Below are 13,931 nucleotides of genomic sequence, written 5' to 3'. Positions count from 1 at the left end.
CTTCAAACTTTTCTCCTCATCATGATATTTGAATTAATTATACATCAACAGCAGCATCTACTGTATACTAAACATTCCCCTATCAATCTCATTAAAATCTAACTTTTTTCTTGATTATTCAATCAAATCATCAGACGTAGCCCTGAAAAGATCAAGAGAACATGTCAAAGTCTATTGTCCTCCTCACTCCACCCTTTATAATAAGTAAACACTATTAACCATGAATAAATACTGAATTCGTCATTTATAACGCATGAATTGAATACTCACTAGTATGTAGTTTATAAATACAGTTAGTGCTGATCAATGATGAGTAAATTTTTTTTTAACTGTTTATAAACTACATACTAATGAGTATTCATGTGTTATAAATGATGAATTCAGTATTTAATGCTTAACTAACCCTTAATAGTGTGTAGTTATTATAAAGTGTTGTATATACGAGTGTCTGCCAGTCATGAGAAGTGTTGATCTCACTTGGCACCAAAAAGGCCTTCAATAGATAAGATAAGTAACAGTTGCCAACACTTTGTATAAAGTTGTTGTGTGTTGGTCTGTTCAGTGTCATTACGTCATGTTTCCTTATTTCTTCATATAGCAGCCGAGTTACACAACAAACGGCGAAGGAAACGACTGTCATTCTGAATCCAAATGTGTCTCCTTTGTTAATCCACATCAAGCTGTTCGCATCTGAGAAGCTGCAGTGACCTCGGCTCCACAGCTGGATCACACAGACGCACACACCCTGACCTCGCTGACATTCAGAGAAACGGCGCAAAGCCTCAAAATGCGCGTCAGCTCCATCTGATACAGTGAAGCGGGCGGTTACCGAGCCAGGTTTACTGACCGAGGCCTGTCTAAGAACAGCAGCTCTTATCTCTTGGTTTTATTCCGTCCCTCTTCCGGTACACCGACCGACACCGCTGCTGCTCCGTCGCTCCCAGCGCCGTCGACCCAACACTTGACCCTGCCTATCTCTGTTTGAGCTGGTTATCAGCGCGGCCGTGGATTCCTGTGTCGGCCCAGAGTCACACGGTGTTTCGTATTTTGCATACATCAATATTCTGCCACTCTCCAATGAAGCACCCTCTTGTTACTCTGAACGAGGATAAACAATTAAAACAAGAGCTATAACAGGACAATACCTTTTAATGAATATGTGAAATAAACTATTTCCTATCAGAATTCAATCTAATCAGCGCGACATGTATTTAAACAGTCAGATGTAACTTTCTAATTCAGTATCACAACCAATCTTTTAACTTAACACCACAGAGAGCTACAACAAGAACTCACTTCCACAATGACAAAGAATTAATCAACTATTGTGCCAGTTAATCAATATATTTAGACATTTTCTTTAAGCTAATATACCAGACAACAATGTTCAGGATCGGCTCCTTTTCTTTGTTTTGTATGAAAACAGATTAAATATCTTTTGACTTTAGGTTGTTGACTGAAAAAAAAAGAGGGCTTTGAAGACAAGTCAATTTACATTTTTGGAGATGGCAAAAAACAGTTCTCGCGCCTCTTTATTAGTTGTTCAGTAAAGTTTCTATAAGTTTTTCAGGTTCTTTAAAAATGTGAAGTTGTCTTATTTTTTATGTTGGAAAAAAAAGAGGATTTAGATATATATTTCATAAAATAAATGACCTGAGGCCTGAATGCTGTAAAAGCTGCAACTGTTCACTACAACGCTGCAGGAAGAAATCAACCACATGTGTTTGCTGACTGTAAAATTCACCACCTGTTTTGTCTGATGGGGTTGTCGGACCTGTAGCGTTTCAGAGAGACACACAAAGGACACGCAACATGTTGCAGTGTTGCCAGTTTGCATGAATGCAAATGCGCGTCTCGTCTTAGACGTCGCACGACAGTCGCAGCTGGAGAAGAAGCAGGAGACGTCAGGAAGAGACACGAGGGCCGAGGGACGGAGGGAAGTCGTCTACTACGGGATACATCTAACACACTTTTTACTTATTGTGGGTAACAGACGGCTCTCGTACAGTATGTGTCTGTAACTGGTACGGTGACATCACAGTGAGACCAGGAGATACCATCAAAGCCGTCTGACCGCTTCAGCAAATTCGACTTTGCATGAAATCACGTCACTGCCACGGTGTCGCTGTGTGTGTTCGTTTCTGAATCCATGGATGCAGCAAGTGAGAGACACATGCAGCAGTAAAACACCTCATCGATATCAGCCAACCAGCAGCAGCAGTGTGTGTGTGTGTGTGTGTGTGTGTGTGTGTGTGTGTGTGTGTGTGACTGTTTTACGTGCCTGTTGAACCAGAAGTCATTGTGCTCGTCTTGGCGGACCGTAATCGCCCAAATTACCACAAATTACATCTCCTTCTGAATTGCACAACAGGATCTCAGAGTGTCAAGGCTCTCGTTCTCTCCTTCCCTCTCTCTCTCTCTCTCTTTCTTCCCCATTGGCTGCCGAGCGGTGGTGCTGATGTCAGAGGCAGAGGGGTTGCCGTGGAGACGGGCGTCACGGTGGCATTTCAAGAGGACGGCTCATGGCAGCATCGGCGGCGGAGAATCGAGAGGGTCGAGGAGTCGAGATCAGAAGAGCAGAAGGAGTCAGAACCAGCAGCAGCAGGAGGAGGAGGAAGAGGAGGAGGAGGAGGAGGAGGAGGAGGAGGAGGAGGAGGCATGTGACAACAACGTTTAATTAGGAGCCGCCGTTTAATGATGAAATGTTAACGAGTCGTGTTTACTGTAAATGCACCAGTGGCGGCCGGTGCCAGTATTTGTTTTCGTAAACGGTGCAAAGACGAAAACACAAAGCCAGATGAACTGAAATCCAACCAAAATGTCCCAGAGTGCTTTGCCTGCACTCGTTAACAGACTGCATGTAAATATATAAATACTGCACATATTAAACTACACACTTACGCAACAACGGGATTCAAACAGTGCTAATCTGTAAAAACTTGAGCATAGAAATGTAACAAGGCCAAAGATATTATCAACTTCTCAGTTTGAGGACTTGATGATTTTCTCTGTTCCATCATGGATGATTTACCAGTTTTGGGTTTTTGAATGTTTTGTATGAAAAAGTTACTCCTGAGCCGACATGACACACTGAACTCTGGGAAACTGAGGCATCACACTGGAGAAGCTGAAATCAATTAATGTTGTTCAATTTGACTCTAATTTAGTCTCACAACTATAATAACAGTTGCATGATGATTCATGCAACTGTCAGTTTCATTATAAAGTGTAATATTTCCTCTAGGGCTCAACATGTAGGCCTAAATTGAAATCTTCTCAAAATGACAACATGTCTTTGTGCAACATCCACACAGAGAGAAGCTGCAGCTTCTTGTTTAAATCTGTCGAATGTGTTGCTGTAACATAACTGAAGCATCAAAGTGGAACAGAGACTGAAACCCAGCCCTCATGTTTGCATTCAGCTGTTATAATAGTGATTAAAAGGGATAGTGCAACATGCTTAGAACGGCGAAGCAGAGCCGCGAGCTGCTCAGAGCTACGCTACTAAGGGGTGGCTAATGGGGTTTCTTGGTTTTCCTCATCAAATACACAATCCAACAACTCCAAAACGCTCTGGTGGACAAGTTGTGACCTGCACATTCACCACGCTATGAGATAATAACAGAACGTTACCAGACAGAGTTGTTTTAAATTCATGCCTTTTAAGATTTGTCATTTATTTTTAATTATTGAGTTTATGCGACAACTGACATCTACATAATGATCCTTTTCCTTTTATGTGTTTTATATGTTCACATGCCTATGCACATCATACACTAAAGAATAAGCTTCTTTGTTCTGTTGCAGTTTACATTTATATAATACTTTTATATAATGCAGTATACACAGTAGGATATATGTTGGTGAAGCAGTGAGAGGTGATCCCCTCAAAACCACCAACTTCTACTGATCTTTTTTTAAGTTACAGAACTTTTTATAAACAGGAACCACTTCAGCAGCGACTCCCCCCCCCGTCCCCCGTCCCCCCCTCCAATGATCTAACTCTTCATGTGGGCGGGTTGAAAAGGTAGAGTACGCCGGCCGCGGCAGCTTGTGAATATCATCACAGAGGGTGATACAGTATCTTGTGATTGTGTAAGCAGACAGTGTGTGTGTGTGTGTGTGTGTGTGTGTGTGTGTGTGTGTGTGTGTGTGTGAAGAGGCTCCGTGCAGCCCTCAGCCGCTGGAAAGCCCTGACATGCGGCAGCCTCACCGTCAACAAGAGGCTATTTCAAACTAAAATAGGCCCACTCTGAAAACGACACACAGACAAACATCATGCCTCACAACCGTACACTCACACACACACACAAGCTGCTTTTATAACGCAGCACATCCTAAAACTTTGTGAAGTATGCACAGCTTTTCTAAAATCTCTGCAGTTCACTGGTTTGATATGTGTAACAACAGCTGCAGCTCTCCCATCCCGGCCTGTCCTGTGCAGCAATGATTTTACTAAATTAGTCACAACAACTACAACAAGCAGCTTCCTCATGGAGACACAAGCACGTTGGCATGAAGACACAAAACCAGACATCTGTCTCTGTAAACACAAATTGTTTTATGAGGCTGCACAAGGAGCGTTGCAGTCATGATAATCATCTTATTAAAATGTGGTTTTAAGAACAACAACACAACATGCACCAGAGCTGTGACTCTGTGCCGCTCAACGCAGACGATGCTTATCAAACTTCTCGGTTTGAGGATTTGATGATTTTTTTTCTGTTTTATCACAGTTGTTAATGTTTCGTCTCATCCAGTTATTCCTGAGCACGTACAGTACTATGAACTCTGGGAAACTGAGGCATCGCACAACATCGTTCTACAGCCACACAATATTCACACCGGAGAAGCTTAAATCTAAGAACATTGTTCAATTTTACTCTAATTTACTATCTAAACAGCTGCATGATGACTCACCGATAAATTGTAAAAGTTATCAAATGATTAAGTTTTCATAACTTTGTCTTTTAGGGAAAGTTGTTTCAAATCAAATCTTTCTCAGAATTACAAGCTCAAACAAATGTGTTAAAATTACATCGAATGATGGTAACAAATTCTTTCATAAGGCTGCACAGTCATTCATTGGTAATCATCTTATTTAAATGTGGTTTTAAGAACAACACCACAACAGGCATCAGAGCCGGGACTGTGATGCTGAACGCAGACGATGCTTATCATGTAGCCGCGGCAACAATGGTCAGACATTACAACAGACACAGCAGCTCCTGCCACCAAGTTTTGCATCTTTGATACACGATACACCACAAACAAGACGAAGCCAGTGAGTAGCTGGTGTATGTAAAACCTTTCATTATGTAATCAATATCAATATTAATACAGTTTGTTCTAACCAACAGATGCAATTGGACGCACTTGGTCTTCTAATTACTGCACAATCACAATAATTGTTGTTAATTATCATTGATTGTAACAAAATATTACATAAATAACATTAATGTTAAATGATGTGTGGTCGTCAGAAGTTTGTGTAGCTGGAATAAATGAAGAAATAAACAAACAAATCAGAATCTGTTGTTGTTTATTACTGTGTAAGGAATATGGTGCTTCATATCAGCATGGTTATGTGTAATGCTGCTTAAATTCATACGTATATGAATATGTTTTGTTAAAAACTTCGAGGTTTTTATGCTTAAAATGTGAATTCAAACTCAGCTTTTCTGTGCTGTGCTTGTTGCAGTGAAGCCATTTATGAAATGATGACACATCATGTATACGCTCTATATTGGTCCAATGCTACCAAGAAAAAGCGGCAGATATAGAAGAACTTCCTGAGGCGATTCAAAGGTATTTCCGATGCAAAGCGAGGTGCTGTCTGTGAGTCTGCTGCTGCTGCTGCACCACTTTCTCTGGCTGCTGCATCTCAAGGCAACATGACCAACCGAGTGAAAAAACCACAAGTCTGAAGAAGAAGAGGAACGCAGCAGAGAGTTAGACGGGTGAAACTAACACATCACCCCCTCCCAACGGCCTCTGAGAAACACAGGGACGTCAGCAGCAGCAGCAGAGTGGAAGACCCGGGCTTTTCCATGCTCATGGGTGAGGATGACAGTAAAACTGAGACTTCACTGGACGGTTCACATTCACACACCTCGTCCCAGTGCAGCTAATTTAAGACCGACATCAATCACAATCCTCCTTTAAATCACGCTGTTAAACTGTTTATGTTGTTGCTTATTCAGTGTGAGGTCACATTTAATCCATATTAACTATCTGTAACCTGTTATTTCTCATATCTCTTTAACCTTGGTGAAGCTTTACCAACCTGTCTGTGCTTGTTGCTGTGATTAATGATCCCTACTGTCGGGAAAATAAAGAGATACTTGTTTACTTCACCCTCACATATCATTTCTGGGATGTTTCCTGGATTTGGTTGCCATCATACTGTAACTCTGAATACACTTCATCACGGTTGCCTTCATTGATAATAAAGACTCATACTGAAAAGCATATTAGGACAAGTTGGTGGGTTTTTTGTGTGTGTGTGCAGTGAGGCTTTGCTCAAACGCGCCCGGATGAATCCTACAAATGGATTAAAACATTCCAGCGTTGAAATAAAAACCAGTCACAACTCGCTTTGTGTGGAAAAATGCCTTTTAAAATGTGTAGCATTACGATCTGGCTCATTAAAAATGATCAGAAAACACTGAACCGTGATTGGTCCGGGCTGCAGTGGGAGGAGGAGATCAAACATCCGACAGAAGCCTGATGATCTTGAAGCAAACCATTCACTTCATCTGAGGTGGTTATTTTATGATTACATCTATGTAAAAGTTCTTCTGGATTGATGTCGAAAATATGTTTGAATCTCTATGTGGGATTAAGATTAACCTGCAAAAAAGGGATGTTATTTTTTACTTTGAGAAAAAAAGATATGGACCAAAGTCACATCTTCTTGTTAAATCTTCTTACATTAAGGCGGACGCCTTAACAACAAAGAGCTGCCACCTAAACTAACGTCGTAAAAAAGAAAAAAAAAACGTAATTTTCTGGGGGAAACACTGACTTTGAACCACTATCAGGACTGACGAACAAGAAAACCATCCGGACTGTGACTCTCTACTAGGGCTACCCCCCACCAAAGATTTTCTTGGTCGACCAGTAGTCGTCATTTATGGCGATTAGTCGACTAATCGACAACATCGGAAAAAGTTGCTCTTGACAAGGAAAAAAAAAAGAGAGACCTGCCGTGAAGTGTAAAAAAAACAACAAAAAAAACTGACAGCGAGTGAGTGTCAGGACTTCCTGTATCTGGCCCTTCAAATTAAAAGCCCTAATAGCCTTCCATATATTGTTCAATCATATTGATTTTGACTTAATTTTGACAAGACACGGCTCCAAATGTTTCTTTTTCTTTTTTCCTGCGACCAATTGACCAATTAAATTTTGGTCGGCTAATGTTGCCCCCAAATAGTCGACCAAGCACTGGTCGACCATTTGGGGGCAGCTGTAAAATTAATGTACTGTATGTACCCCATGTTCTTATTCATTTATGTATCTTGGACTGTGATTTTTTATTTATCTAGTCATCTTTATTTTTTCCACAAAGCCTTTAAATCCTCTCTATGAATCGAATGTAACTATGTACAGATTGGAAGATTGGGAAAAAAAAAAAAAAACTTTATCTGAGGTGGTGCTGCTAATGCCTTTTACATTTTACTGGAAGATGCATTTGCAGTAACCAGAAGAGGAGAGCAGTGTGGAGCAGCAGGACGACGGCCAGCACTGGTGGCGGTGAGTGAGCAAGATAAGCTCCGTTTGGCAGAAACTGAAACTACATTAAAAGAAAGTTAGTTCTGTGAATTAAAAACATCACAGCGCCGCCCACACGGTGTGAATGACAGATGAGAGATGAAGTGCAGGAACAGCACAGCACTGAGAACCAAGAGAAAAAAAAAACCCTCACAAGTTTCCACTTGTAACACATCATCATTAATTGTTAGCTAAGAGGGCAACATGCCCAGGGCTGTGTCTCTGTGTCGACTCTGTGTGAGCTACGGTTTCAAGTACTGTAGGTTAACACACACACACACACACACACACACATTACACACACAGGCTCAGAATAATATCACTGTCCAATGTGTGTGTATCTGGAAACAGCTGTGTCCATTTAAAACTCAAAGCTTCATGAGTGGTCAGGCCGTCGGCTCAGGGAGGATTCAAGTCCATCAGGATAAACACTGCACTTTTTAATCTCCATGTACTACTATGTTTCCATTAATCCTGTCCCAACATCTTGTTATCTGGCTGGAAATGAGGATTATTTCTATAACTGAATAATTACTGTAGAAAATGTATTTTTCCACTTTTATTCCACTGCAAATAAACTTTCTATAACTGCACCTATAGACTATTTATGGATAATTTATGTGTGTAAATCTTTTGTTATGCTTTGATTGTGTATTTCTGAATTGTATTTTTTTTTTTATTGTTACACTGATCGGACGGACCCCAGGAAGAACAGTTGATGTGTATTACATCAGCTAATGGGGATCAAAATCAAAACCAGCAGCCATCTGACCCTTAAATAAAACAGAAGCAACTAGTTCCCACAACTATTACAGTGGATTTAAGTTTGACATTTTTGCAAGACAAAAAAAATCTTAATAGTAGCTCTATTAGCACGATTAATTTCACTCTATTAGCACGATTAATTTCATGTTAACCAACTAATCGATTGCTCATTTCAGCTCTATCTGTTTCTAATGGGGGTGGTCCACATTTATAAACATCACAGCTGATTCTGAGTGTGATTAAATCGTGATTTGTTCAGTATATCATATTATTTATTAATGTAGCAGTACTAATGGAAAATAATAAAGACAAATGCCCCATCACAAGTGAGATGAGAGCATATGATGTCTTCAAATGGCTTATTTTAAAGCACGGCGGCAGCGACTTGACAGTTTCACATCAAAAGGTTGATAAACTGTCAAAACGGCACCTTATTGTGTCTTTCAACAAGCTAACAGACAGTTCAACATCAATCCATCAGTCCAACAGTGAGGCTGCGTCAGTGAACAGCATTTCATCTGGACTGCTTCGCCTTGCCTGGAGCTACAGCACGTACCAATCCATCGTTTGGTGGGAGGTCGCACAAGAAACAAAAAACCACAGCCTGTGTGTGTGTGTGTGTTTGGCATCTTCTCCCATTTTTTTTTGCAGACAAAAACATGCCGAACAACCTGCTGTGTCTGTTCGCCGTAGGCAGCCTGTGTGTCAAATCAGTGTTCTCTGAAAAACCCAGATCCTCTCCCCACAGAAGAAGGAGAAGAAAAGAACTACGCTGCTGCTGCTGTTTGACACAAGGACAATATATTATGTAATATAGCACAGTGTGCACATTTAAGAGTAACTACATCACCACGGGCTACAGAAACAACAAGATTTACTGCTTGTGAAGGGAGGAGAGTAGGATGGGGAACTTAACGTTGACGCAATCTGAGATGATTTGAGGATAAATGCCACAACATTATTGCTCCAAAACCCCAGCACAAATAATCCATAAGTCAACAAGTAGAAGAAGATAACATAAAATCCAATAGATAGATAGATAGATAGATAGATAGACAGATAGAGCCATATGATAACAGAGAAAACAAAGACACAAAAAAAGCACTTAACACACTTCTAACAACATAAATAGTGCCAAATGTCAAATATCAATATCAATATCCAGCAACAAAACCTCAAGTGTGCAAATGACAGATACACACTGTAAAGCAGCATACATGTCCTAGAGATGATACCACCGCCACCAGAGTGGATCTTCGCCTACATATTCCCACTTATAGTGCATTTAACAGCCACAAGCACCAAGGAAAACCCCTTAAAGCTGCTCCTGCAACACATCTGCAGGTGTATCATGCAAATAATATCACTAACGAAACCTGAAACACAGTGAACACAATCTAACAAGAACAATAAGATGCCATCAAGCCTGTGCATATACACCCCTGATATGTTCTTATTGAACTGATGGTGTGATCGCCTGCTGGCAACTCACTATCAACGCTCATAAGTTACGTAAAATCAATGTTAGTTTAAGAGTGGAGGATTGCACACACCCTGCTGCCCCGCTGGGGAGCCTGTTGTAGAAATATTACAGACAAAAATAGCGAATCTGATCATATGAACGAGTTGTTTTTTGATCTCGATGTGTTAAAACAAGGTGCAAATGATTTCTTTAATATATATTTTTTAATGTTAGAAACACGTTCACCGTGGGTGCCCAGTTGCGAAATAAATAAAGAAAAACTCCCAAGTTGAATTAAACACAGTGACTTGGAAGTCGGTGATCGTTGTTAGACATCAGAGAGAGACAAAACACCGATTATAAGTGGAGGAAAATGTAACCAAGTCGTGATTTCTTCAGTTTTTTCCTCCTCACAACTTGACTTCTTTCTGCTCCGTGAAGCTAATGACACTGTTGCTGCTAGCTTTTAAAATTAACCGTTGGTTTTTTTGTTGCGTTTCATGGTTAAAAATTCGAATTCGAACGTTAGACGTTGAATAATACACCGTTGGTTGGTTGTTGGTTGTGTTTAACGGTGAAAATTCAAACGTTAGACGTTAGCTAAGTTAACGTTCGAAGAGAGCAGGGCAGCCAGTACAAGAGGGGTAAAAAAAAAAAAAAAAAAAAAAAAAAGTCTTACAAAGAGGCTGGGTAAGTAAACACACTCTTCGGGTTACACTTACCACACCATCCCGTAGGCTCCTTCCCCGATGTAGGAGAGGTTGCTGTACCGAGGCCCGACGTCGAAGGCCTGCCCGCGGACGAGCTCCGTTCCCGAGCCGGGGCTGGGGCCGCCGCAGCCAGCAGGGGCAGACACCGCAGCTGTCGCCATTATGAGATGAGGAGGACTGGCTTCTTTTCTTGCTTTCTTTCTTTTTCTTCTTTTTTTTATATATCAAAATTTTTTTTGTTTAAATAAAAGAGCGGATAAGACTAGAAAAAAAAAGATGTGTGTGGTGGGTTTATATCTGTCGTCGCTGCGATGTGAGTGCAGGAGAGTTCCCAGGCAGTGTGTGTGTCGGTCTGTCGGTCGGAGGCCTTCTCTCTTCTCGACGTGTGGAGTGGTTTTTCTTTCCGTTAACGTGCGCTGCGCTCGAGCGACCACACCGCTGATGTGCTGTCGCAGGCAGGAGCGAGCGGCGGAGAGGTAGCTGCTGCTGCTGCTGCAGGAAATAACGGAGGCGGTCATGTGATCTGCTGTTTTCTTTTTTTCCTTTCCCCTCTCTCGTTTTCTTTTTCTTTTTTTCCTTTTCACCTTCCCTCAAACTCATTTATTTACTACTTTACCTATTTTGTTTGCATCCAACAGTGATGCGTTCAGGTACTAGCAGCACCCTCCCACTCCCACACACACTAGTTTGCACAGTAACAGCCCTGTGCAAAGACTTTATTAAAGCACTAAAAGGGAAGTAAGAGTGATTTGAGAGTTAAAGTTGTTAAAATACATCAATCCACCCTCCCCCCTTAAAATGGTTGTAAATATGAACATAAAAACAAATCAATTCACCTGCACATAGGTTTTCATGTTGTTGTTTATTTTTTTGGCAGATTACAGTAGTTTGTCTCAGTGTCCCCTGTCTCCTCAGATGATCCCAGACTGACTGCACTGCATGATATTGGGGAGGGGGGGCAGACCATCTGTTGCAGGTTGGTGCAGCTTCAGTCCCCCTGTCATGCTGCAGAATCACTTTCAATCAATGCAATCCGTAGATTGCACAGGTTTTAACCAGAATCTCAGAATCACAAGGAAGGACAGGAAATAGGAGTAAAAAAATATATATATATTCATGTTTATAAAAAACACATATTTAGCAATACGACATTCCTACCCCAGGCACAACAGTTTACAATAAATAACTTGTATTATTCAAAATAAATTGTATATGCATATTTTTTTGCAGTAAAGTTTTTTTTTTTTATTCTTTTTTTTTTTATTTATCCCTACCTAACTATTTTTTGGGTACCTTTATGTTTGCACCTGACACCACGACAAGTTCCTTCCTTGTGCTAAACTATTTACTGCTCTTGGCAATAAAAACATTTCTGATTCTGATTCTCAAAAGCCTCAGTGCAGCACTGCAGTAGCTAAACTCTTGGAAAATGTAGGCTAAATAAAATGAACAATAACAACTAGAAAAAGGTCCAAAGCCTCTAATGAAGAATGATAAACTTTGTTTTCCTGCCGTGTTGTGGACCAAACCTATAGAAGAACACAACACAAACATGATATTCCTCTAGTCTAGTGGATGAACCAATGCAAACATGAAACCAGACAGTCTGCAGATCACCTGTGTAAAGTTTAAGTGTTGACTGATTAGTCCTGTGACGGCTGCTCTGCTACTGTTGCTCTGTCTTTGTGTCTCCAAGGCTGCAGACCAATTAGAAGTTAAATCAGTGGCATGGGACACGTCTGAGCCCGGTGTCCCTATGGTGCATGTACAGAGACAGCAACAGCAGCAGTGGCAGCAACGTTTTCCTCATCCTTCACCTCTCTGCTTTGTGTTTTTTTGTTTCCTTTTCATTGTTTTCACATCAAAAACACCCAACACACTCGGCCACTCCCAACACACACTGACTCTCCCTTTTTAATTATCTGCGTCTAAGAGCTGAACAGTATCAAAGTGTTTTATAATAACAGTCTTATTCACACATCTTAACACACCTTTGGCAGTTAGCCAAGGAGCCATGACACTGGTCTGACAATAAATGACCTGGGCGACCTGTTCGACCTGCTGAGCCACGGTGTTTGATAATGGATGAATCACCTTCTGAAATCTGTGTATTTTCTACTTGTCTCTGTTGTGAATTAAATGCATTGGATTGTTCTTTAGATTAAACAAGTAATTTGACATATTCATATTCATTTTACATATTCAATCAATAATTCAATCACTGTGAACTCCATGGCTCCATTATTCAGACTCTGACTGTCTTATCTGTGGAGTTATGACGATATTTTCCCCAATTTCCTGACACTTTATGGACAAAATGTTTAATTAAGAAAAGATTTGGCAGATTAGTTCTCACACTTTAGCCCAATATGTGAACATGAATTATATAACACATCACAGTTTGGCTATGAAACTACATTCACATCTTGTTTAACGTGACTGCAAATGTCATATTCCTCTCTGGGAAAATATCCAGTTTTGTGCTGTCGTAATCACATATTTTCTCCCCCATGGACATGATTAAAATTTAAATTTATCTTATCTATTCAGAATCCGACCTAATTAAACTGTCTTCTTCTCTGCTGCAGCTGAAACCAAATCCAACTTACAAATGGGCGGTTGTGGCTTTAGTTTTAGAGGCCGGTGCAACATTATCTAAATGAGTTTTTCCTGATAAACATCTCTGTGCTAAAACTGCATCAGAATCTCAATTAAATTCCCTCTGAGTGACTGGAGGAGTTGGAGGCGAATGGAAACTGTTCTGTTATTATTATATGACATAATGTTATGTCCTCCTGACCTCTAGGTGGCAGTGGACAAGAAACATCATGACAGGAGCAAAGTGAGAGAGTGAGATGGGAAGTACTTGATGGAGAAAATTTGCATCAAGTTTGCAGGAATCTGCACCAACATTACATCCTGCGTGGCCTCCAAATTAAAAGTAAGTGACTATACCTATCAAAGAAGCAGATGTGCATTTTTTAAAATGAGTTTTGGATAAATGAATAAAGTTTTAATCAATAAAATGTGGTTAAGTTTACATTCCTCAAGGTTTTCAATGACTCTTTTTTGCTTGAATGTTTTCTAAAAGTGAACAGTAGAAGATAACCACAACAAAAATGCCACCTTATTGCTTTATACTTAAAAGAAAAAAGAGAAAGAAATAAGTTATTTCTACATGTAGCCTACATTTGTGCCTAATTGATGCCAAAATTATAATA

General features: G+C 40.4%; 1 protein-coding gene across 1 annotated transcript in view; it reads right to left on the bottom strand.

Annotated features, from left to right (window-relative positions):
• Positions 1–11,177, bottom strand: part of mapk1 (mitogen-activated protein kinase 1) — a 28,884-nt gene extending 17,707 nt beyond the window's left edge. Inside the window, exon 1 of the mRNA XM_085785916.1 lies at positions 10,723–11,177. Coding sequence (XP_085642042.1) covers positions 10,723–10,871 — 149 coding nt within the window. The 5' untranslated portion in view covers positions 10,872–11,177. The remainder of the gene's footprint in view (positions 1–10,722) is intronic.
• Between the last annotated feature and the right edge of the window lie 2,754 nt (positions 11,178–13,931).

The sequence above is a fragment of the Trachurus japonicus genome, chromosome 9, assembly GCF_045865225.1.
Source record: "Trachurus japonicus isolate A0001 chromosome 9, Traja_1.0".
Taxonomy (NCBI): Eukaryota; Metazoa; Chordata; class Actinopteri; order Carangiformes; family Carangidae; genus Trachurus; species Trachurus japonicus.
Note: the sequence above shows the minus strand (reverse complement) of the source record. Positions and strands in the feature narration are given on the sequence as shown.